The 22,355-nt window shown below is 47.0% G+C and overlaps 2 protein-coding genes across 2 annotated transcripts in view; one reads left to right on the forward strand and one right to left on the reverse strand.

The window, feature by feature from the left end:
- Nucleotides 1–376: 376 nt before the first annotated feature.
- On the forward strand, nt 377–14,201 carry MAP1LC3B (microtubule associated protein 1 light chain 3 beta). Its single transcript, XM_024735556.1, has 4 exons — nt 377–511; nt 8,500–8,555; nt 11,287–11,393; nt 12,537–14,201. Exons 1-4 carry the CDS (start codon nt 472–474, stop codon nt 12,709–12,711), a joined length of 378 nt encoding a protein of 125 aa, XP_024591324.1. The 5' UTR covers nt 377–471; the 3' UTR covers nt 12,712–14,201.
- A 60-nt stretch (nt 14,202–14,261) lies between these two features.
- The window catches only part of ZCCHC14 (zinc finger CCHC-type containing 14), a 61,195-nt gene continuing 53,101 nt past the window's right edge, over nt 14,262–22,355 (reverse strand). The window contains 3 exon segments of the mRNA XM_024735555.1: nt 14,262–19,622; nt 20,876–21,331; nt 21,334–22,281. Of these exon segments, the coding sequence (XP_024591323.1) occupies nt 19,567–19,622; nt 20,876–21,331; nt 21,334–22,281 (1,460 nt within the window). The 3' untranslated portion in view covers nt 14,262–19,566.

Raw genomic sequence — 22,355 nt, forward strand, 5'->3', positions numbered from 1 at the left:
CCGGCGGAAAAGCACCAGCAGCCCCAAAGGAGGCAGGGGCACAACACCCCTTTATTTTCAGGTGCAAACATCACCAGGCATCAGAACCGGCACCGGGAACAGGAGCGAGGCCGAGTCGCGGAAGCTCGGCCGCAGGGGCAGCACCGTGCGTGTCTCCGCGGCGCGTTTCCGCGGGTCACAGGCCGATCCAGCGCTCGCGCTCCCCACGCGGGCCGCCGACCGCCCCGACTCCCGCCAGCCCCGACCCCTCCCCGGGCGCGGCGCTCGTCCTGCTTCCGCCACGCCCGCCATGGCGACGGCGGCGGCCCGCTCCTGGCCCCGCCCCCCGGGACGCCGCGCAGGTCATCTGACGCGGCTGCGGGCTGAGAAGACACAAGAGCCGTCGCTGTCGCCACAGTCGGAACCGTCTCAGCCACCGCCTGGAGCCGCCGGGACTCTCCCCCTCGCCGCCCCCGCCCAGCCTGCCGCGCCATGCCGTCGGAGAAAACCTTCAAACAGCGCCGAACCTTCGGTGGGTGCCGCGGGTCCGGCCGCTGACGGAGGGCCGGGGGCCTGAGGGGCCGAGGCGGTGGGGCCGGCCCTGGCGGAGGAGCTCCGGAGAGGGCGGACGGGCCGAGGTGCCGAGGGCTGAGGGGCTGAGCCAGGCTGAGGCGGGGGCTGCGGGAGGGCCGGGCCCGGGCGGCCGAAGGGCCGAGGCGGGGGCCTGACTGGCCGAGGGCTGCCGGGCCCAGGGGACTGCGGGCCCGAGTGGCCGGAGCGCGGGGGCCGAGGGGCCGAGGGTGCACTGGCGCGGAGCTGCTGAATCACCTTTTGGCCCCGGGAGGCCGGGCGGGTTGTGGGCTCGGGGCCCGCCAGCCCTCCAGCCCTGGGGTGTTAGGTCCCCACGACGAGACGAGCGCGAGCCGCGCAGGGGGTGCCCTCCTTGTAGGGGAGGCTGGCCCGGGCGTCGGGCTGGGACAGGTTCTCGGAAGTGGTGGCAGCGGGGGTGCAAGGCAGTCGTTTTCTGGTGCGTCGTCCGGGTCACACCTGGTCCCTTTACGCGTCAGGCCCTCCGTGGAGAGGAGTGACTCCGAGGCCGCGCCTCCTCACGCCTGCCCCTTCCCCTGCAGCCCCGCGTGGCCGGGACGTCTTGGTCCTATTTGTGGCACAAGAGCTAGGGTGGGTGGCTCTTCTAACCGGCGTGCGACAGCATTCTTTGACAGCAGCGGCGAATCCGTTCTCTCCCAGTTCAGGCTAGAATCCCCAGTTAGCTTGCTGGCATTTCGTTGAAACTGGAGGTGACACCATCACAATATTTACTCCTCCACAAAACCCATGGGAAGGAAGTGATTGGTGCTCCCTTTAAGCAAGACGGTTCTGCAGTAACAACGTGGCCTCCTTGCATATCGCTGTGTAGGGCTTGTTTATCTCAGCCCTGGAAGGCCAGGTGGAGTAGGGCGGCACCAGCGTTCCTTCCTGCTCTAATCTTTGGGAGCTTGAGCAGTAAGTATCGCTTTCGTCTACTTTTGTCTAGTTTCCTGGAGTCTAGAAGGAGCCGAGCCTTCACTTGAGCTAGGATATGGTTTTGTGGATCTGGTTATTGATAATTGTTTCTTGTGCCTTGGAAGCTGCAGTAGATGAAATTCACGTTGAGCTGTGGAGCATATCCTTTCCGCCTCTTGAAGCCGTTGGTTAGCAAAACTTAGACGTGTCTTTTTTTTTTTTTTAAAGAAATTTTCTCTTTAGTGACTTTCATGAACTCAAGTTGATACTCATGAATATTGCTTACTTTATATGCAGCCATGAGAACAGCATTTAGAGCAGATTTGCCGTTGTATCTGGCTTCTGTCCTTACAGACTGTGGCATTGAAAGCTAACTGGGGACATTTGTATGGGAAAGATGCCCATTTTCTCATGACCAATACTATAGTTACTTTCTTTTTGCGTAGAGTATTTTTAGGTTATCTAGAAAAATCGCTCAAGAAGAGTAGGTGGTAAGAGTAGGAAAGGTGAGGAATAACTAGAATAAAAGTGAGAATAAATGAGAATAAAATAGCGAATTAGAAGGAATTCCCCTGGTGCCTGTGGCCTTGAGGGTAGACCAGCAGGTATGCCTCATTTTTTTCTCCATTAGTGTATTTGTGGAGTTTCCTCTTTGTTCACCTTTACTCCCACTCCTCCTTTTTTTCTCCCTGGTCTCCTGACTCTGATTCTTTTTTTTCTACTTTTATTGAGAAATGACATTCATCACTGTATAAATTTAAGGTATTCAGCATGATGGCTTGGTTTACATATATTGTGAAATGATTACCATAATAGGTTCAGCTAACATGCATCTTCTCATAGATAAAATAAAAAAGGAAAATTTTCTCCTTGTGAAGAGAACTCCTAGGATTACCCCCGTCCCCCCACTTTTTTTTAAAAGGGCTCTTTAATAGTCATTTTGCAGGGCTTCCTTGGTGGCGCAGTGGTTAAGAATCCGCCTGCCAATGCAGGGGACACAGGTTCGAGCCCTGGTCCAGGAAGATCCCACATGTCGCGGCGCAGCTAAGCCCATGCACCACAACTACTGAGGCTGCGCTCTAGAGCCTGTGACCCACAACTCCTGAGCTCACGTGCCACAACTACTGAGGCCCGCGTGCCTAGAGCCTGTGTCCGCAACAAGAAGCCACCACAGTGAGAAGCCCACACACCTCAACAAAGAGTAGCGCCTGCTCGCCGCAACTAGAGAAAGCCCACGCACGGCAATGAAGACCCAACACAGCCAAATAAAAAAATAATTTTTAAAAAAATAGTCATTTTGCAGAAAAATATCACATCATTTAATGGCTACTGCCTTTCCTTGCTACTGATTATGGTAATCAGCACTGACAATTTTCAGAGATTTGTAACACAGTAAATGAGGGAAATAAGTTGTTTGGAGATACCTTTTTTTTTTTTTTGCGGTGTGTGGGCCTCTCACTGTTGTGGCCTCTCCCGTTGGGGAGCACAGGCTCCGGACGCGTAGGCTCAGCGGCCACGGCTCACAGGCCCAGCCGCTCCGCGGCATGTGGGATCTTCCTGGACCGCGACACGAACCCGCGTCCCCTGCATCGGCAGGCGGACTCTCAACCACTGTGCCACCAGGGAAACCCTGGAGATACCTTTTTTATAGACACTAAGACCAGCCCCAGTTAGCTTGAACAGTACTGTTCCCAAGTGAGTGAGTTTAGGTTAATTAAAAATTGAGTATATCTCTGCTGTGATATATTCTACCAGGGTTAAAAGGGTTGAGATGAATCTTAGGGCTCGCCCAAAACAACCACTTACTTTTGTGGCCAAAGAAACTGGGTGGGGCCCTGAGAGGTGGAAATCATGGTCCACCTAGTGGCAGAGTCTGGACTTGTACCCTTCTGATAGGAATTCTTCTGTCCTCCAGTAGGTAGCCATCATTTCCAGTACATGAAGTGGGCCAACACTCTGAGTCAAGAGGCAATAGTGTTTCCTTACAAATGGTTTGAAAATTTTTATCAACTTCAGAAGTTGTATTTGAGCAAACATTTTTGGATTCAGTCTTCTCAAATGTCATAATCTCACTCCATTTTTTTCTAGGGTTGCCCTAGTTTGTTTAATAACAGATCTGTCTCCTAGACATCATTCTGCTGAGATTCAATGTTAAACCTAGATCTTAAGCTTCACCATCAATAACAAAAGGTCTGCATGTTTCGGAAGTTCATGTGATGGTCTAGAATAAATAGCTCCAGCTATGTAACAGGGAGACTGGAGAAGGAGATTTATGCCAACACCTAGGTAACACTCCCTGCTCTTACGCTGTGTCACTCACTGATGGGTGGAATTTTATGTTTTTTATTTATAGGCATATTGGGGAAAATATTTATGGTTCCACTTCAGTGAACTAAATCCTGGAAAATATATGTAAGCCTTACTTTAAATGCCCTAGGGAATCTATCTCAAAGCATCTTTGCAAATAAGACACCTTAGACTCCTAGTTTCTATTTTTGTAAGGCTTATAAGCGTTCTTAGAGACAGGAAGAGGAATCTGGGGAAGTATATCATCCATGTACAAGCCTGAGCCCTGGGGAATACAGACATGACTAGAGCTGGATCCCTGACTGCCAGGGGCAGTCTGTTGAGAAAGGCAAATGATAAACAGATCATCACAGCATTAAGAAAATAATTGGGTAAAAGAAGTGCTCTCGTGTGCCTTTGATCCAGTGGCGTTGGTAATGCTTTTGTTAAATATACTGTTGGCTTCTAAAAACAGCCTTCTATTCAGAGTTAGGCGTCAGCATATACCATATTTATTTAATCACTCTGGGCTCACCACTGGATTTTCATTACAACTGGCCAGGATGCTAAAGACATTCCTGCAGGACTTTGGTACTACTCTTTTCACCTTAGGGAAGTCAGTTGTCTTCCTCTGTTGTCCCACCTTTAATGAAAATAATCATTTTTGCCTTCCTTTTTGGATCATATTTTGGGGATAAATCAAGATAAAGAAAACTTTTGACGCTGTAGTTGGACTTTGAAGCCCCACATTTAGAGCCCATTTTGTTTTTTCCTGCTCCACTCACCAAAATAAACCTGTTTTCCTTGCATAACAAATTCTCTCCCCCTTATGCCTCAATGATTCCTTGAACCTTTTAAATTTTTTTGGATGAGCTTTTAAATGTGAAACATTTCGGGGTGTATTAAACTTACTATTTATTGGCTACAGTGAATTAATTAAATTCTGATTTCCCCTTGCTTGTGAAATCTACTCTGACAAGATGGAGGTTTTTGTTGTGAAGATGGCTGATAGCTAAGTGTAGATGGTAGAGCGTCTTTTCTGGGGTAGGACAGACATAGGGACAGGTCTTAGGGCTGAGAGAAATGCTGAAGTATCCATGACACCCCTAGAAATAGAGCGGGGTTCTAAGGATGATAGAAAGGAAAACTCTTCCTTTGTGTCCCCTCTACTCTGCAGTACTCCATAAACACTGCGGCTCACTTCTGACACCAGACAAGCAATTCAGCTAGTTGTCATCCAGTTTAACTCAATTCTAGCACTACCTGGTGATAGCCTCAGATCCAGCAGGTTAAGGGCTCCGTCCCACCTGACAGCCCCCCCCGCCCCCCACCAAAGGCTAATTGCAGGTACAGGTCCTTGCTCTGACTAGCTATAAATCAGTTTCCCAAGACCACCTTGTATTTGATTAAATTACTAGAGTGGCTCCCAGAGCTCAGGAAAAGCCTTTAATTACTAGATTATCAGATTATTGCAAAGGATATTAAAGCGTAGCAGGTGAACAGCTGAATGAAGAGATACATGGGGTAAGGTCCGGAAGAGTGGGGTAAGGTCCGGAAGAGTGCTGAGCACGGGAGCTTCTGTCTCTGTGGAGTTTGGTGATTGCACTCTCCTGCCACCTGGAAGCTCTCCAGACCCTTTGTAAATAAGTTCGTTTGTATTATTTTTTAGATTTTACATGTGATATCATATATGATATTTGTCTTTCTCTGTCTGACTTACTTAGTATGATAATCTCTAGGTCCATCCATGTTGTTGCAAGTGGCATTATTTCCTTTTTTTTTTTTGTGTGTGTGTGGTACGCGGGCCTCTCACCGTTGCGGCCTCTCCCGTTGCGGAGCACAGGCTCCGGACGCGCAGGCTCAGCGGCCATGGCTCATGGGCCCAGCCGCTCCGCGGCATGTGGGATCCTCCCGGACCGGGGCACGAACCTGTGTCCCCTGCATCGGCAGGCGGACTCCCAACCACTGCGCCACCAGGGAAGCCCCTCGTTTTTTATTTAATAACAGCATTTATTAAGCATTTACTATGTGCCAGATATTTGCAAGGGGCGTACCAACATTCTCACTGAATCTTTTTTCTTTTCTATTATGGTTTATTACAGAATATTGAATATAGTTCCCTGTGCTATAAAATAGGACCTTGTTGTTTATCCACTCTGTATGTAGTAGTTTGCATCTGTTAGTCCCAAACTCCCAATCCAGCACTCCCCACCCTGGTCCGCCTTGGCAACCAGAAGTCTGTTCTCTACGTCTGTTAGTCTCTTTCTGTTTCGTAGATAAATTCATTAGTGTCATATTTTAGACTCCATGTACAACTGATATCATATGGTGTTTGTCTTTCTCTTTCTGACTTATTTCGCTTTGTATGATAATCTCTAGGTCCATCCACGTAGCTGCAAATGGCATTATTTCATTCTCTTTGGCTGAGTAGTACTCCATTGTATGTATGTAACACACCTTCTTTATCCACTCCTCTGTTGATGGACATTTAGGTGGCTTCCATGCCTTGGTTATTGTGAATAGTGCTGCTGCGAACATAGGGGTGCACATATCTTTTCGAGTTAGAGTTTTCTTCGGACATATGCCCAGGAGTGGAATTGCTGGATCATATGGTAGCTCTATTTTTAGCTTTTTGAGGAACCTCCGTAGTGTTGTTCTCCATAGCAGCTGCACCAGCTAACATTCCCACCAACAGTGTAGGAGGGTTCCCTTTTCTCCACACCCTCTCCAGCATTTGTTATCTGTAGACTTTTTTTTGCGGTACACGGGCCTCTCACTGTTGTGGCCTCTCCCGTTGCGGAGCACAGGCTCTGGATGCGCAGGCTCAGCGGCCATGGCTCACGGGCCCAGCCGCTCAGTGGCATGTGGGATCTTCCCGGACCGGGGCACGAACCCACGTCCCCTGCATCGGCAGGTGGACTCTCAACCACTGTGCCACCAGGGAAGCCCTATTTGTAGACTTTTTGATGATGGCCATTCTGATGGGTGTGAGATGATACCTCATTGTAGTTTTGATTTGCATTTCCCTAATAATTAGTGATGTTGAGCATGTTTTTATGTGCCTATTGGATGTCTTCGTGGATGTCTTCTTTGGAGAAATGTCTATTTAGGTCTTCTGCCCATTTTTTGATTAGGTTCTTCGTTTTGCTGAGTTGTATGACCTGTTTGTATATTTTGGAAATTAAGCCCTTGTCGGTCGCATCATTTGCAGATATTTTCTCCCATGCTGTAGGTTGTCTTTTCGGTTCTTTTTTAATGTCTCCTTTGCTGTGCAAAAGCTTGTAAGTTTGATTAGGTCCCATTGTTTATTTTTGCTTTTATTTTTACTGCCTCGGGAGACTGACCTATGAAAACATTGCAGTGATCTATGTCAAAGAATGTTTTACCTCTGCACTTGTCTAGCTAGGAGTTTTATGGTTGTCCTCCCTTCCATTTAGGTCTTTAAGCCATTTTGAGTTGATTTTTGTGCATAGTGTGAAGGTGTGTTCTAGCTTCATTGATTTACGTGCAGCTGTCCCACTTTCCCAGAACCACTTGCTGAAGAGACTGTCATTTTTCCATTGTATATTCTTGCCTCCTTTGTTGAAGATTAATTGACCATAGGTGTGTGGGTTTATTTCTGGGCTCTCTGCTCTGTTCAGTTGATCCATATGTCTGTTTCTGTGCCAGTACCACACTTTTGGTTTCTGTAGCTTTGTAGTATTGTCTGAAGTCTAGGAGGGTTATGCCTCCTGCTTTGCTCATTTTCCTCAGGATTGCTTTGGCAATTCTGGGTCTTTTATGGTTCCATATAAATTTTAGGATTATTTGTTCTAGTTCTGTGAAAAATATCATGGGTAATTTGATAGGGATCACATTAAATCTGTAGATCGCTTTGTGTAGTATGGCCACTTTAACAATATTTTTCCAGGGACTTCCCTGGCAGTCCAGTGGTTAAGACTCTGCCCTTCCAATACAGGGTGTGTACATTCAGTCCCTGGTCGGGGAACTAAGATCCCACATGCTGTGCAGCCAAAAAAAAAAAAAACCAATATTCTTCCAATCAAAGGGCATGGGATATCTTTCTGTTTCTTTGAATCATCTTTAATTTCTTTTATTAATGTTTTATAGTTCTCAGTGTATAACTCTTTCACCTCCTTGGTCAGCTTTATTCCTAAGGTGTGGTTTTTTTTTTTCTTTTCTGGCTGTGTTGGGTCTTTGTTGCCGCACACAGGCTTTCTCTAGTTGTGGCGAGCGGGGGCTACTCTTCGTTGCAGCATGTGGGCTTATTGCGGTGGCTTCTTTTGTTGCAGAGCACGGGTTCTAGGTACATGGGCTCAGTAGTTGCGGTGCACGGGCTTAGTTGCACTGCGGCATGTGGGATCTCCCCAGACCTGGGCTCGAACCCGTGTCTCTTGCATTGGCAGGCAGATTCTTAACCTCTGAGTCACCAGGAAAGTCCCTGGTGTGATTTTAAAAGGTAGCTTTTTTACATTCCCTTTCTGATATCTCATTGTTAATGTAAAGAAATGCAACCAATTTCTGTATGTTAATCTTGTATACCAACCTTTGCCAGGCATGAAGTGTTAGTGTTTGGTTTCTCTCAGTTCTAGGGAAGATGTCTTTACTGCTTTGCTCTGCCACAGCTAAGGATAGGTGGATTCAGATGTGGAAGTCACCAGGTAAAAATGCAGGGAAGAAGCTGCATATTTGGCCCTTAATAATGCCTGTGTTTCGTCCTTTCCTTTGCAGAACAAAGAGTAGAAGATGTCCGACTCATCCGGGAGCAGCATCCTACCAAAATCCCGGTAGGTGGTCTCCGCGTCAGTTGTTACTAAGGGACGCAGACGAGGGCACGGCTTGAACGGTGGTCTCCGCGTCCGTTGTTACTAAGGGACGCGGATGGGGGCACGGCTTGAACGGTGGTCTCCGCGTCACTTGTTACTAAGGGACGCGGCCGGGGGCACGGCTTGAACGGTGGTCTCCGCGTCCGTTGTTACTAAGGGACGCGGCCGGGGGCACGGCTTGAACACAGCTTCTGTACAGTGCTGCTGTGTGCGACTAACTGACGGGTTTCTTCTTTTAATTTATATTTATTTATTTTTTATTTGTTTGCTTGATTATTTATTTATTTTTGGCTGCGTTGGGTCTTCATTGCTGCACGCAGGCTTTCTCTAGTTGCGGTGATGGGGGGCTGCTCTTCGTTGCGGTGTGCGGGCTTCTCATGCGGTGGCCTCTCTTGTTGTGGAGCACGGGCTCTAGAGCACAGGCTCAGTAGCTGTGGCGCACGGGCTTAGTTGCTCCGTGGCACGTGGGATCTTCCTAGACCGGGGATCAAACCCGTGTCTCCTGCATTGGCAGGCAGATTCTTAACCACTGCACCACCAGGGAAGTCCCTACCTGATGGGTTTCTATAGGAATCCTCAGCTATGCAACTGGTGTGTCAGTTTCATGACCTAGAATGGAGATACCTTAATCTACAGTTTAATCTAATCACATTCTGTTTCCTCCTAAGTCTGAGTTTACTGTGTTAATGTTACACACTTCACAAATCAAGGGTATTTTACTTGCGGGGGAAGGGATAGAGGGGCTAGATCTGTTGGTATTTTATCAGTGAAAGTTGGTATCCACCCTCTTTTGAAGCAAGCAGAGACTACTGCTGTGGGAAATCGGTAGCCCTCAAGATTTAAATGTGACTGCGCATTCCAGGCTGCCTGACTTTGATGCCCCAGAGAAAGAAGGCTCTCCTTATATTTTATTTCTTTGCAGGAGACTGAGTAAAGATGCTGCTCCTGTCATGTGTAGGCCCTCAGATGCTTATTGCTGTGCCCAGCCAGCAGTGTCCTGTGTGCCCTGGATCCTTTGGTGGTGGACCTTAAATAGGTTTCTGCTGAGGCACTAGGTCTAGAGAGAAATGGTCAAGGAGCTTTTGGCTTCAGACAGTGGCTGAGTTCAGGCCTTAGGTTCAAGGTTACTAAGTGATCTTGGGCTCATTACTAAAATTCTGAGAGGAGCAGCCATATCCCCATCTATACAATGGGAAGAGAATCCACCCATGTGGTTGGAAATTTTTGCATAATTCTGGGGACATGATTGTTACCTCTTACAGACCACTTCCAAAGCAACTCCACTGCTGAATTCTGCAGAAGCTTTCATGGTTGGCTTTCTGATTGATCATCTCATACCAAAGTGGGGGAAAAGAAGATGGGAAGATCTGTGGGGCTGGGGTTGTGGGGTGCACAGAAGGGAGAATAGGATGGGTCTGCTCAGCAGTGTCATGACTGTAGGATTCTGTAGTTAGAAGATACGTTTCTTGGACTGGTTGGAAATGTCAGTCTGTCTTCACACTCAGGGCCAACATACGGCCTGGGGATGAGGCTTCTGGGTAATTTCCTTTTCAAGGATTTTCTTCACTTTTGAGTACCTGCTGTGTCTCTTTGCTAGCAGGTACTCGTCAGTCACTGGAGACAAATAGCCAGCCCAACAGTCTGCCAGTATTTGTTCCATAGCCTCCTTCTGAAATGCGAATGTCTGCGAATATCTACAGTCATCTTTTCTGCTAGTAGTTTTAGGTTTTTTACAGAAGTCACATTCATACTTGTAGATGCCATGTTCTGAACACACCTCAGAGATAAAGCTATTGATCTTACCAAGGAGGGTGACGACGGCTTGACCAGGCCTTACACAGAACCTCATGTAGGCCCCGCACAGTGCTACAATACACATACGGGCATTTTTCCCTCTTCGGAAGATTTTCCGGTCCTGTCTTACAGCTTCTCATTGTCATGGCAGGGTAAAGAATTGCTCTGTGTGGGGAAGGATGTCTCTGGTGCAGTAAACAGGTAGTATTGAGGCTCAAGGGCAGTCACCAGTTTGCTGTCAGAGCCTACGTAAAGTGGCTTAGAACTAGAAAAAATTTTTTCCTTTATGGAAAGGAGGAAGCATGGCAAGGAGCTAATGGATTTATTTCAAGTCATAATGTGGAACTACTTTTGTTCCCTGCAGAGTTCATCAAGGATATTTTATCAAAATGGCAGGATCTTCGAGACTTCTGCAAAAAAAAAACGTATCTCCAGACCAGCTAATCATGGTCTCTGCTTCTCAAATATTTACTTAGGATTTGAGTCTATTACCAGAGTTAAGATCTTACTTACGCTTTTGATAAAAGCTTTATTCAAAGACTCTCGTCATGTCGCAGGAAATGGTGATAGTAGAAGTGGCATAGATTCAGATCTTTACACTTAGAGCTGGTACCCAGCGTCTCTGCTGTTATAAGGCTTGGGGTCTTTTTCTGACGAGGTAGTATATTTTCATGGTTCCAAATACCAGAATTTATAGCAAAGTTCCTTTCCCCACCTCAGGGCTACCTTGCCCCTCGCTGACGGCAGCCATGTTGTCTTGTGTGCCATACTTCATAAGGAGCAGAAGTGCTGTTTCAAAGCCCAGCTCGGCATGTGCCAGCTACAACATAGGAAGTATTTCATCCGTTTTTCTTTGTTAATGGCTATTTTTAAATCACTTTTCTGGCTTCTTTTCTAGGTAATAATAGAACGATACAAAGGTGAGAAGCAGCTTCCAGTCCTGGATAAAACAAAGTTCCTGGTGCCTGATCATGTCAACATGAGTGAGCTCATCAAGATAATTAGGTATTTAATCATCTTTTTACTTTATTTCTTTGGGTGACTTGTCATTCTTCATCAGGCTTACAGATAAATCTTCAGTCTAGCTCTGATAAAAATCTATGCAACTTAATAAAACTGTAAGACATTTCACTTCTGAGTTTTTCTATTTCTTACCTGCTGGATCTCAAGTCCCTTCCGATCCTTTCATCATAACATCTATGTAGATGTCTCTTAATCAGAAAAGTTTTACATAGGAAAATAAGTTAAGAGAATGTAGACGTGGTCCAATGGTAATAAATTGCATCAGCTTAGATCTTAGTTTGTAAATTATATTTTGAACTATTTTTATCACATTAGACACTGGTGGCTACTCAGATAGCATACTAGTTTTAAAACTGGCCTCAGGACTTCCCTGGTGGCGCAGTGGTTAAGAATCCGCCTGCCAGTGCAGGGTACAGGGGTTCAAGCCCTGGTCTGGGAAGATCCCACATGCCGTGGAGCAACTAAGCCCGTTCACCACAACTACTGAGCCCGCGCTCTGGAGCCCGCGAGCCACAACTACTGAAGCCCGCGTGCCTAGAGCCCGTGCTCTGCAACAAGAGAAGCCACCACAGTGAGAAGCCCTGCGCACCACAACGAAGACCCAGCGCAGCCAAAAACAAATAAATAATTAATTAGCAAAATAAATAAATAAAACTGGCCTCAGGAAAGTAGTAAGAATGATCTAGCAAGGATTATCATTAATACTTACCATGCATATAGTCGTAGAAAACATCCTGTGTCTTACGAGAAGAAACATTCAAGTCATCGTAAGGCATATATTTCATTTTGCCAAAAGCAGCATTTACAAAATCTTTATACCTTTTTTTTTTTGCGGTATGCGGGCCTCTCACTGTTGCGGCCTCTCCCGTTGCGGAGCACAGGCTCCGGATGCGCAGGTTCAGCGGCCATGGCTCACGGGCCCAGCCGCTCCGCGGCATGTGGGATCTTCCCGGACCAGGGCACGAACCCGCGTCCCCTGCATCGGCAGGCGGACTCCCAACCACTGCGCCACCAGGGAAGCCCAAAATCTTTATAATTCTAAAAATGCCCAGGGTGGGTGATATTTTTTACACATTCTCCCTAGGTATTGACGTATCAGCATTTCTTAACGTTTTCTTTCAACAGAAGGCGCTTACAGCTCAACGCTAATCAAGCCTTCTTCCTGTTAGTGAATGGACATAGCATGGTGAGTGTGGCCACGCCAATTTGTGAAGTGTATGAAAGCGAGAAGGACGACGATGGCTTCCTGTACATGGTATACGCCTCTCAGGAGACGTTTGGAATGAAGTTGTCCGCGTAAGACTAAAAGAAAACGTGTCTGTTCTAGAGTTTAAACCCTTACCAAGGAATAAAAAAGGGATGTTACCAACTGAGATTGATCAGCTCACCTAATCACAGATCATCAAAACAGTAGTAGTGTTCCTGCCTAGGAGTTTTTAGCAAGTTGTTTTTTTTGTACTTCAGGCAGAAAAGCTGAGCTCCAAATGAGCACATTCAGCTTTGGGAAACTTCATTATTTAACCTAAGCTGTCTTGTTTTCACATTTAGAAGTTTAAAAATAAAATACTTTGCATTCTAAGTTGCCAATAAAATAGACCTTCAAGTTATTTTAATGTTTTTCCCCCAAAAGGAACTTGCAATTTGAGCATTCAGAGAGACATTCACATTCAGTCTTCTCTCTAGAGAAGAGAACCTGCCAGCTTTGTATAGAAGGGTTTCTACTCGACTAGAGAAATGTCCGTAAGAGGATCTTTAAGCCTAAATTGTCAGGCACAGCCAACCCCCACCCCCAGCCCATTGGCCATAGTAGCTGGCAGAAAGCAGGGTGGACGCGGGTGTATAGGAAATAAGAAGGCTGAGCTGCTGTCCAGGGTTCCTGATTGCTAGTAAGCGTATTTCACATCAGTGCTCTTGTCACAAAGTTTTCATTTGGTTTGTTCTCTAGGCAGTAACGCAGAAAAATACCACTGCTCAACAGGAACCTTGAATAATTTATAATTTTGGTCAAGTTTCTCAAAAGACCTAGAGAAAGAGAATGACTTTTTTTTTTGTTTTGAATATTCTCTTAAGAGCTCAAAATAGTGCCTGTTTTGGTAAATAAACAAGCAGTTACATGGGTTTCACTCTTTGGGACAAAGGTAGAAAGCTACAGGATACTGAAACAAAAAGCATTAAAATTCAGATACACCTCCTCGACCTTTTGGCTTAAAGCTGTAGATGATCCGTGTTTTATGTTACGTATGTGACTAAAATATGTTATTAAAAAGCATCTTTAAGGGTATTTCAGTTATCACAGTTAGGTCAAGCGGTCCTCAGAATTCCCCCACTCCGTGTGCATGTCGGTTTTGAAAATAGCAAAAGGAAACATGTTCTTCACAGATATTAATGTCAGACGTTAAGCATTTTCAAAGTCCTACTAGAATAAATAACCAGTGCTTCCTACTACCTGCATGGGGTTCACTATGTACTGTTTTTGTGAGAGCTGTCACAGAAGGCTCACAGGCCCCCCTGAGACTGTACACGTGGCAGGTCGCCATTTATTTACCCTTGTGCATTTAGACGTGTGTGTGTGGAAAACTTGTATCAGTGAGTGGCAGTTATTTATCGTAACTGAGGAAGAAAAAGCAATATTACCGCATATGGGCCCTCAACCCCCATCAACTACTCTTCCCGATGCATGCATCTGTCCACGTGGCTAACTTTTAATATGTATATTTTTACATTATGTAAATTCTTAATTAGCCTGTCTTGTTTAGATTGTATACATCATTATATCTGACATTCTTGTAACTACTATGTGACCGATAAGATTCCTTTAAGAAACTATGCTTTTTAAAGACAAAAGTACCATGCTGAGAGGGGTGACTTACTTATATCCCACATTAGTGGGTGGTTACCCTATTTATAGGATCTTTAAAACAAGTACATTTTTAACGAACTAAGGTGAATAAAGGCACAACTAAAAACTGTCATCAAAGTTCAGTTTAATGGATTCGTATTTGAGACTTGGAGTCTATACCATCCACAGCCAAGTGGGTCATGTCCTTTCTAATGAGGAGTGCTGAGGCTGGTTTCACTGTGCCAGGGTGGAGGGACACCCACCTCTGAAGGCCTCTGCCTTGTCATAAGCGCCTCGCTCGCATTGGTCAAGGTCCTGACTTCAAAAAACTCAATTCTCTTCAAGGTACAGACGTGCCACGAAGTATGGGGAGAAGGGATGGGGGAGCGACCTAGGTGTTTGCTTTGTGGAAACAGGCACTTGAAAACCTGATCTAAATGGACAGACGTGTAACACGGAAAGGACTGAGAGTGTGCGGGGCGTTGTGCGGCACACGGGACCTGAGGTGGCCGTGCGGGGAGCCGCGTACAGTACAGACAGCAGATGCGCACGTGCCCTCCACCCTCAGAGGCCCTGGAAGTGACCAAACAGAGGGGCTGCTAGCAGGTGCCAGGAGTGGCCAGCTGTGTCACCCGATGCTACTTACCCGACAGGGGCCCCGACTAGTCCGAGAACCGTGTGCACGTTTTCCTCCGGGTAACCACGGGTCTGACGACAAGACCAAGAGAAAATCGGGACTCCTGCTGGGGAAAAAGCCCCAGAATTCTCCCTCTGGGGCCTGGCACTGCTCAGGACAGCACCGCAGTCCTGGGCGAGCACAGCACCAGCCCAAGTCCAGAGAGGACGTGGCCTTAGGTGGCAGGGCACATTCATCATGAGTTTGGAAAGGTCCAAAGGATACTTGACCTAGTAATGCTGATAATGCTAGTAATGCTAGTAATGCTGATAACCTTGATTGTTCACGGGCACCTGAGAGCTGGAGCATCTTTAATCCAACCCCAAATCAGTTCACATTTCTATTCACAGCCAGGACACTTCTTAAACACCTAGGAAACTTGACAGAAAATGGATTTAAGACCGGGTGTCCCTTTTGCAATGCTGGGAAGACGGCGGAAAGGACAGACTCCCTAGTTTGGAGGATCGTGGTGCGAAAGGCTGTGTGCTTCACACTCTATCGTAGACAAAGACCTAATAAAAAAAGAGACTGCTCTTCCTTTTTTTTAATTTTTATTTTCAGTACATTAAATTGACTCATAAAAACATTCTAAAAATGTACAATTTTTCCTTTTTAACAAAGTATAATAAAACATAAAAACCCCAAAAACAGAATACTTGACATTTACAATTCAAAATCAAATTAGCAGAATATTAAATATTTACAAAACTATATCTTTTAAAAATATTTATAAAGTTACATGCAATTTTGTAGAATTGACATAAAAGAATGGCTCAAAAATGGGAGAATTTTCCTTCATTCCTAAAAAGAAAATATGTCCAATAGAAGCTGGGAAGATTCTTGAGTGTACACGAGGTCTTCAGTTTCAGTACCAAAGCCTGTCTTTGTGCATCTAAGAACTTTACGCATGTGACGGGCTTCTTAACACCGGGGTGACCTGGCAGGCGCACCCCTCCCTCCAATAACAGTGTAGTAACATTGACCTTTGGCCTCAACCAGCACAGTACGTAGTTTGCGAGTGTTGATTAAAGATAACTCACTTTGATTCAGAACCTCTGGGCTTTTCAGTAACGGAGCCTCTTCAGAACCCATGGCTTTTAAATGTCCCCTGCCTCATTCACTGGGAGTCATCTGCACTTTGGAAAGGACGGCCAACCCGCTCAGGTTCCACAGGCCCATCCACTGGGACGGGTGGTCGAGCTGAGCAGGGTCAGGGTTTCCCTTACAACCTTTAAGACTTCAACACGTAACGCCGTCAGTTATCAGCGTGTGAAACTAGCAAGGCATCAAATAAGCCACCACGGAAGCAGGAGGAGTGACAACGGCAGGGAGCGAGGAGGGCGTGGCCCACTTCCTGCTCAGCACGTGCTCACTAGCAACACTGCAGTGAGTGGACAGATGCGAGCCTCGGTCAGCCTGTGCTCCAACAGGAACGCATTACAGCTGCATAATGTCAGGCAAAGTTACTACCCGCTATGCATCTCCATACGTAGTGTGCCGTGTAAACTAGCTAGGTGGACTTCTTGCGATAAAGGACCTAGAACTCTAAACAGTGAATTAAAATACTGAACCTACTCACTACTGTGTTAACAAGCTGACTCGTGTAGTTTTTTGGAGATGACAAATGATGCTGGTTTTTTAAAATACCCAGTCACGTGTCTGCTTTCAAGAAAATAGCTTTTTCTTTATTATTCTAAGTGCTAGCTCCCATTTTCTCAGTGCTCTTTAGCAATTAGAAGTTTTTAACATTTATACACTTTCCAATGTTCAATATAATCATAAAAGAAAAATTAGAAAATAAGGTAGAAAATTGAGTGTTCTGCTTTAAAAAAAAAAAAAAAGATTAGTGTTTTATCCCAACGTTGTATTCTACTTCAATCTGTACATTCCACTTTCCCCATTCTTGGAGATAAAAAATGGGGTTAGAAACCTTAAAATATGACAGACTACACAGAGCAAAGTGGCTGGTGCCACACCTACCTGGTTGCCACAGCATTTGGAAACTGAGCCCACAATTTCAGGAAAATAAGTAGTTGAAAGGGTCAGTCTGATCTGTGTTTCTAGCTGATGAGGACGTCCTCTGAGGAAATGCCAAATGCTCTTTAGGCTCACTGACTGTGGTTGCTTCTGGAGAGAAATTTCATCAGAGAATACTGCTAGCAAATATTCCCAAGTTCAAGTATGCGATTCACTTGGGAAGAGGTCTCACGGAGCGGCAGCTGAATGCTTTGTGTCCTGGTGTCTCACATTTACGTTTTACCACTCTCAACTCGGAATGGCCTCACTGGAGACGTCACTCTGCACATGCACTTTCAAAGACAGCTGGAAGTTTCCCTAAGACTCTGATGACTGGAACACAGCCACACAATGTCTGAACTTATCTCCCTCAATTTGAATGTCATACTTCAAATTGAAGTTCGTTTTAATTTTTTGTCGTATTTAACGCTAACCTCTAATATTTATCAAAACAGTTACAAGGGTAACAACAGACACACTTTCATTCCCCAATGCTGACCACTGAAACAAAAAACCTAAATATGATTTTTTTCTTTTGTCATGAGACGGTTTTCAACAGTTTCACTGTGTTGAATGAAATAGGATTTATTTAAAATAGTTCTTTGTTTAAAAAACCAAAAATTTTAAAAGTTTGGCTTTCAGCACATATCCAGGCCACTGTAACGGCCTTCAGAAATATTAAAATCGTAAACATCAATGAACACTCTAAGTCTTCCTTAAACATAATAATGACAAGTTCCAGTCTAGTACTCTTTAAGGCAAAGTTGTGTCAGTTCTCGTAATTTTGACATTTTGTAGTGTTTATAATTTAAGAGATCAATGTAACATTCCCCCAAAATGCTGTTGTAAGCATCATTACTTCAAAACTGTATGTAATACTGTGTACCAGGAAGAGAGAGAAGAATACAGAGGTCTGTCAATTCTGCATTGCATAGAAATAAAACTCTACTAAAATAAAACTCTTAAAAACTCTACTAAAAGCCTTTCATTAAAAAAATGTAACAACTTTCTGCTTTCGTTTCCGTGAAGCAGGAAACTGATCTCAAAATTTGAAGCCTTACATCACAATGCCTCAAATTCTAGGGGATTCTTTTGATTTACACCAATTTTACGTGAGGCTGATTGTCCCATTTGAAGAGTGGTCTGAGAATTGTGATTTTCTCTTTTTTTAAATAAATATTCAACTGGAAAATCCCTGGGCAAGACCTTACCAATCAATATTTTAATATTGAAGGCTTTAGCATTTAAAACAATATTGTTTGAGCAGAAAATTCCCATTAGCCTTGAAGCTTTAAGTCCCTAACTTTCGGACCAAAAGCTCTCATTGCAATGGGGTGAAATTGAGAGCTGTGTGGTGGACTTTATTTCCCACCTTGGTAAAACTAGACTTCTGCAGATCTTGTAGCTCTGTCCTGTCAGTGTATTCTCTTTCAGAGTCTTACCACTTTCTATTGTAGTTTTCCAGGTAATTTTTAACGGAACTAACTATTGATACACAGCCTAATACAAAAGAAGTTGACAGGAGAAAATTTCAAATCGTTTGCTCAGAGACTATAGGACTGTATTATTGTTGTTGAAATGTCTGTCTCAAGTGTGAATCCATTAGCAGTGAGCCTTGGGGTCCTTGGGAAGTCCATGGGAGATAAAAGAACTTGCAAACTTGGCTAAGGATGTGCAGCATCCATCAGTGCCGCTCACGAGGTGTGCTGCTATCGCGTCTCTGCCAGAGTTCCTTCGTGGTGGAGGACGACAGGACTCAAAGCTCGGAAGGGCTGGGAAGGAAGGTGTCCTCAAAGCTTTGACTACTAGGGATTCTCTGGGACTTGGACCCTTTTAGAAATTAAGTTGTTGCAAGTAACTATTTCTATTTAATAATGTAGTTTAAATTTATTTGTAGGCGAAAAAAAAAAAGAAAAAAAAAAAAAAAAAACCCTGAAACTGCTACAAGTGCTTTTAGGGAGGGAAGGAAATACTAAAATCTCTGTTGTGTACTAAATCATGTAGCCTGCTGGTGCGGACTCTAAGAACGGATTCTCTGAGCGTCTTGCACTGACCGGTCTCGGGGAGTTTGTCTCCCAGAACTGCAGAGATGGACATCAGTTTCCATTCTTCGGTAGTGCAATCCTTAAAAAGCCCAGAGATTAGTACCTAACCACTTTAAGAACGAAACAGAACAGAACAGAACAAAGGCGACGTTTTCCCTCACCAGGGGTGTCAAGAGTCCGACTGGTAGAACTCCACTTGGAGAACTCCGACCTTCAGTTCTCGATTCCAACCTCACGTAGCTGCCCTGGAATTACGTGTGAGCCTAGAAGGACCAATTACGGCAATGCTCTTCAGGAGACGGGAGGTCTCTGCATTGCAACCAAGGGTGGAGGTGGCCAACTTTCACCCACAGTGGAGATACCCACTAGGCCAGTCCTGACATCAAGCTCCCGTCTAGGATTTTGGCAATAAAACTGAGTTTGATGCACTCCTACGCTAGGTTTTCTATCCAGTCTAGGAAAGTAAAGCACCTTTGGATTAGAAAGATTGAGCTCAACAGCAACTAGACTTCTCAGTTTTGTATTTAATTCTCCTTAGGTCTCCATGGCTTAATAGTGTCCTGTTGCCAGAGAAAAATATCAATCTGTAGAGTCCAGACTTTCTGCTGGAGGGGCATATTTCAACCTAAAAGTACCTGGAGGGGAGAAAAGAGAGATCAAATTTGAATCACCATAGAATTACTGCCATGACCTGTCCAAAGTCACTTCCAGAGCCACTGGAGGGGCATATTTCAACCTAAAAGTACCTGGAGGGGAGAAAAGAGAGATCAAATTTGAATCACCATAGAATTACTGCCATGACCTGTCCAAAGTCACTTCCAGAGCCACTGGTCAAGATCTGGGTGCTGGCTATCCAGACCACCTGTTCTGACCACTCCCAGCTCCCCTGGCTCCACCCCGCAGGCTGGACGTTATCTTAACAAGTTTATCAAAGCAGAGAAGGGGTGAAAAAGACTGAAGAGTTCCCAGTCTGTTTCTTCATTCTTTGGGAGCTCAGACAGCACAGTATTGGCCCCCTTCCTTGGGACAGGGCAAGGGAGGCCTGGCCGCCACCACAGGCCTCTGGGCTCGCTGCGTCAGGAGACGCAGCACCACCTCTATCAACGGGGGAGGGCGGGCCCACAGTCACTCCACCTGCCACCAGACCTGATTCCAAGTTGTCTGTAAAGCTCTCCAGGTGACTAAGGGGCACAGGCAGGTCTGGAACAACCCTCAAAAGTCTCCAGAAAGCAAGTGGCTGACTATCCAAGGTCGCACAGTGAGCAGTCGCAGGCTGGGACCAGTTTTCCCAACGCCCAGCCTAATCTTTCCAAGGAAAACAGCAAGAACAAACCTGGTGTGGTAACGACAGCAGACACACACTTGACTAAAGGAGACAAGAGTGAGTAGCAAAGGGGGAAGGAAGAAGATGCAGCACAGAGAGTAAGGACACCACGTAGCCGCCACACAACGCCCACGGCCATGGCCATGGCCACGGCCACGGCCACTCTAGACGGGGGAAGAGAAGCGGGGACAGCGAGTTCCACCTGTAGCGCCTGAACTCGCATGCCACGCCCTCGGTTCTCAGTTAAACACCGGCGGCGGTGGCACTAAATCACCCATGCTTCCTCCCCAGTCACGTGGCACAAAAATAACAGGCCAAGGAGCCACTGGGCCACAGCCAGCGAGCCACACTCTAAAATGAGAAGCAGGCTGAAACCACAGAGACAGTCTCAGAACCAAAGCAGACCTTCTGGGGGCTGCACAGCCCATCAAGAGTTTCGTGCTTTTTCAGAGAGCATTTGAAAAACCACTTCTTGCTTGCTTTAAAAAAAAAAAAAGGAAGTTGACTATTACTTTCACAGAAAGGACGCTCCTGTCTGGAGCTCTCCACCTCGGGGGCCTTTACCTTGCCGGTTGAAGTCCATGGACGGCTGCTTGCAGTCCTGAGCGCGGTGACCGGTGGCCCCACAGTTGTAACACGACAGATTCCCGCTCTTTTTGTGACTGGAGCCGTTGCTACTACCCACCAAGCCCTGGGCCTGGTAGACGCCCGCCGCCCCCATGAAGTTCTGCACGGGCGGGACGGTGAAGGCCGACTGGCCGCCCAGCACGGGCTCGGGGCCCACGCCGCTGCTGTAGGGCGAGTGCACGACCGGGAAGGCGCCGCCGCCGTACTGCTGGGCGCCCACGTAGCCACTGCCGCACATGGGACTGAACGGCAGGAACGGGAAGGGGAAGACGGACGGCCCCGAGAACGGGTGCTGGAAGTAGTTGGCGTAGCTGACAGTTAGGCCGCTCGAGCCGCAGCTCCCGCTGCAGCCGCAGGACGTGCACACGACGCAGCCGGGGGGCGGGGCAAAAAGGGGGAGCCGCCGCCGCCGCCGCCGCCGCCGCCGCCGCCGCCACTGCTGCTATAGAAGCTGCTTTCGGGGACCGAGGAGAGCGCGGGGCTGGAGCTGGGGGCGGGGCAGCTGGGCACGGTGGCCATGTTTGCAAAGGACGTGGCAGGGTGGCTACCGGCAGAGGCAGTGTTGCTGTTTGCGCAGAAGCTGCCCTGCAGGGGGCCCACGGGCCCACTGCTCATCGCAGAGAAGGCAGCTTTGGTGTTGGCTGTGTACAGAGCAGTCCGAGGGTTTATTATGGCAGGGGGCACGCTTATTTGCACGTTGCCGGAACAGGAGGTTTGCCCAGACACGGCAGAATCTGCAGGGACAGATGAAGACACCAGAAGTTTGATGGGTGGCCGAGCCACATGGAAGACGGTGCTGGACGTCCCTGCGGCAGCAGTGCTGGTCTCCACCACCAGGGCCGGCTGCTGTGCCGGCTTCATCACCCTGTCGAGGGCGGACGCGTGGACGACTTTGGTGCGGGGACCAAAGGAGACAGTGGGCGACACAGAGCTGCTCTCGGTGAGTCCGGAAAGGACCTGCATGGGCTGATGGGGGGTGGACGCGGGTAGCATGTCCATCATGGTGCCGCCAAAGTTCTTGTCCACTTTGATGCCGCTTCTCGGTCCGGAGACTTTACTGCGCTCCTCGAGAGACAGCAGCGAGTGCACAGAGGACGAGAGGAGCTTCATGTCCGCGCCCCCCCTCTCCGCCTTGTGCACGGAGTTCAGCATCCGGATGGGCGCGATGTGCGAGGCCGCCGTCATCATCTGCGGGGGCAGCGGGTGGTGGCCCGACGGGTTGGAGCCTGCTTCGTTCTGCACGGGGAGGACCTGGGCTGTGGGCCTGGCGGAACTTGAAGTGAAATGGTTCAGCAGCATCACCGGCTTCTCCTTGTCAGAGCCCTCCAAGTGGATCTCCACACCTAGAGAGGCGGAAACAGCGTCAGCACAGCTTCCGCAGACCAGGGCGGGGCGGCACAGCGCGAGCCACACGGGG

The sequence above is a fragment of the Neophocaena asiaeorientalis genome, unplaced genomic scaffold (assembly GCF_003031525.2).
Source record: "Neophocaena asiaeorientalis asiaeorientalis breed wild unplaced genomic scaffold, Neophocaena_asiaeorientalis_V1.1 scaffold40, whole genome shotgun sequence".
Taxonomy (NCBI): Eukaryota; Metazoa; Chordata; class Mammalia; order Artiodactyla; family Phocoenidae; genus Neophocaena; species Neophocaena asiaeorientalis.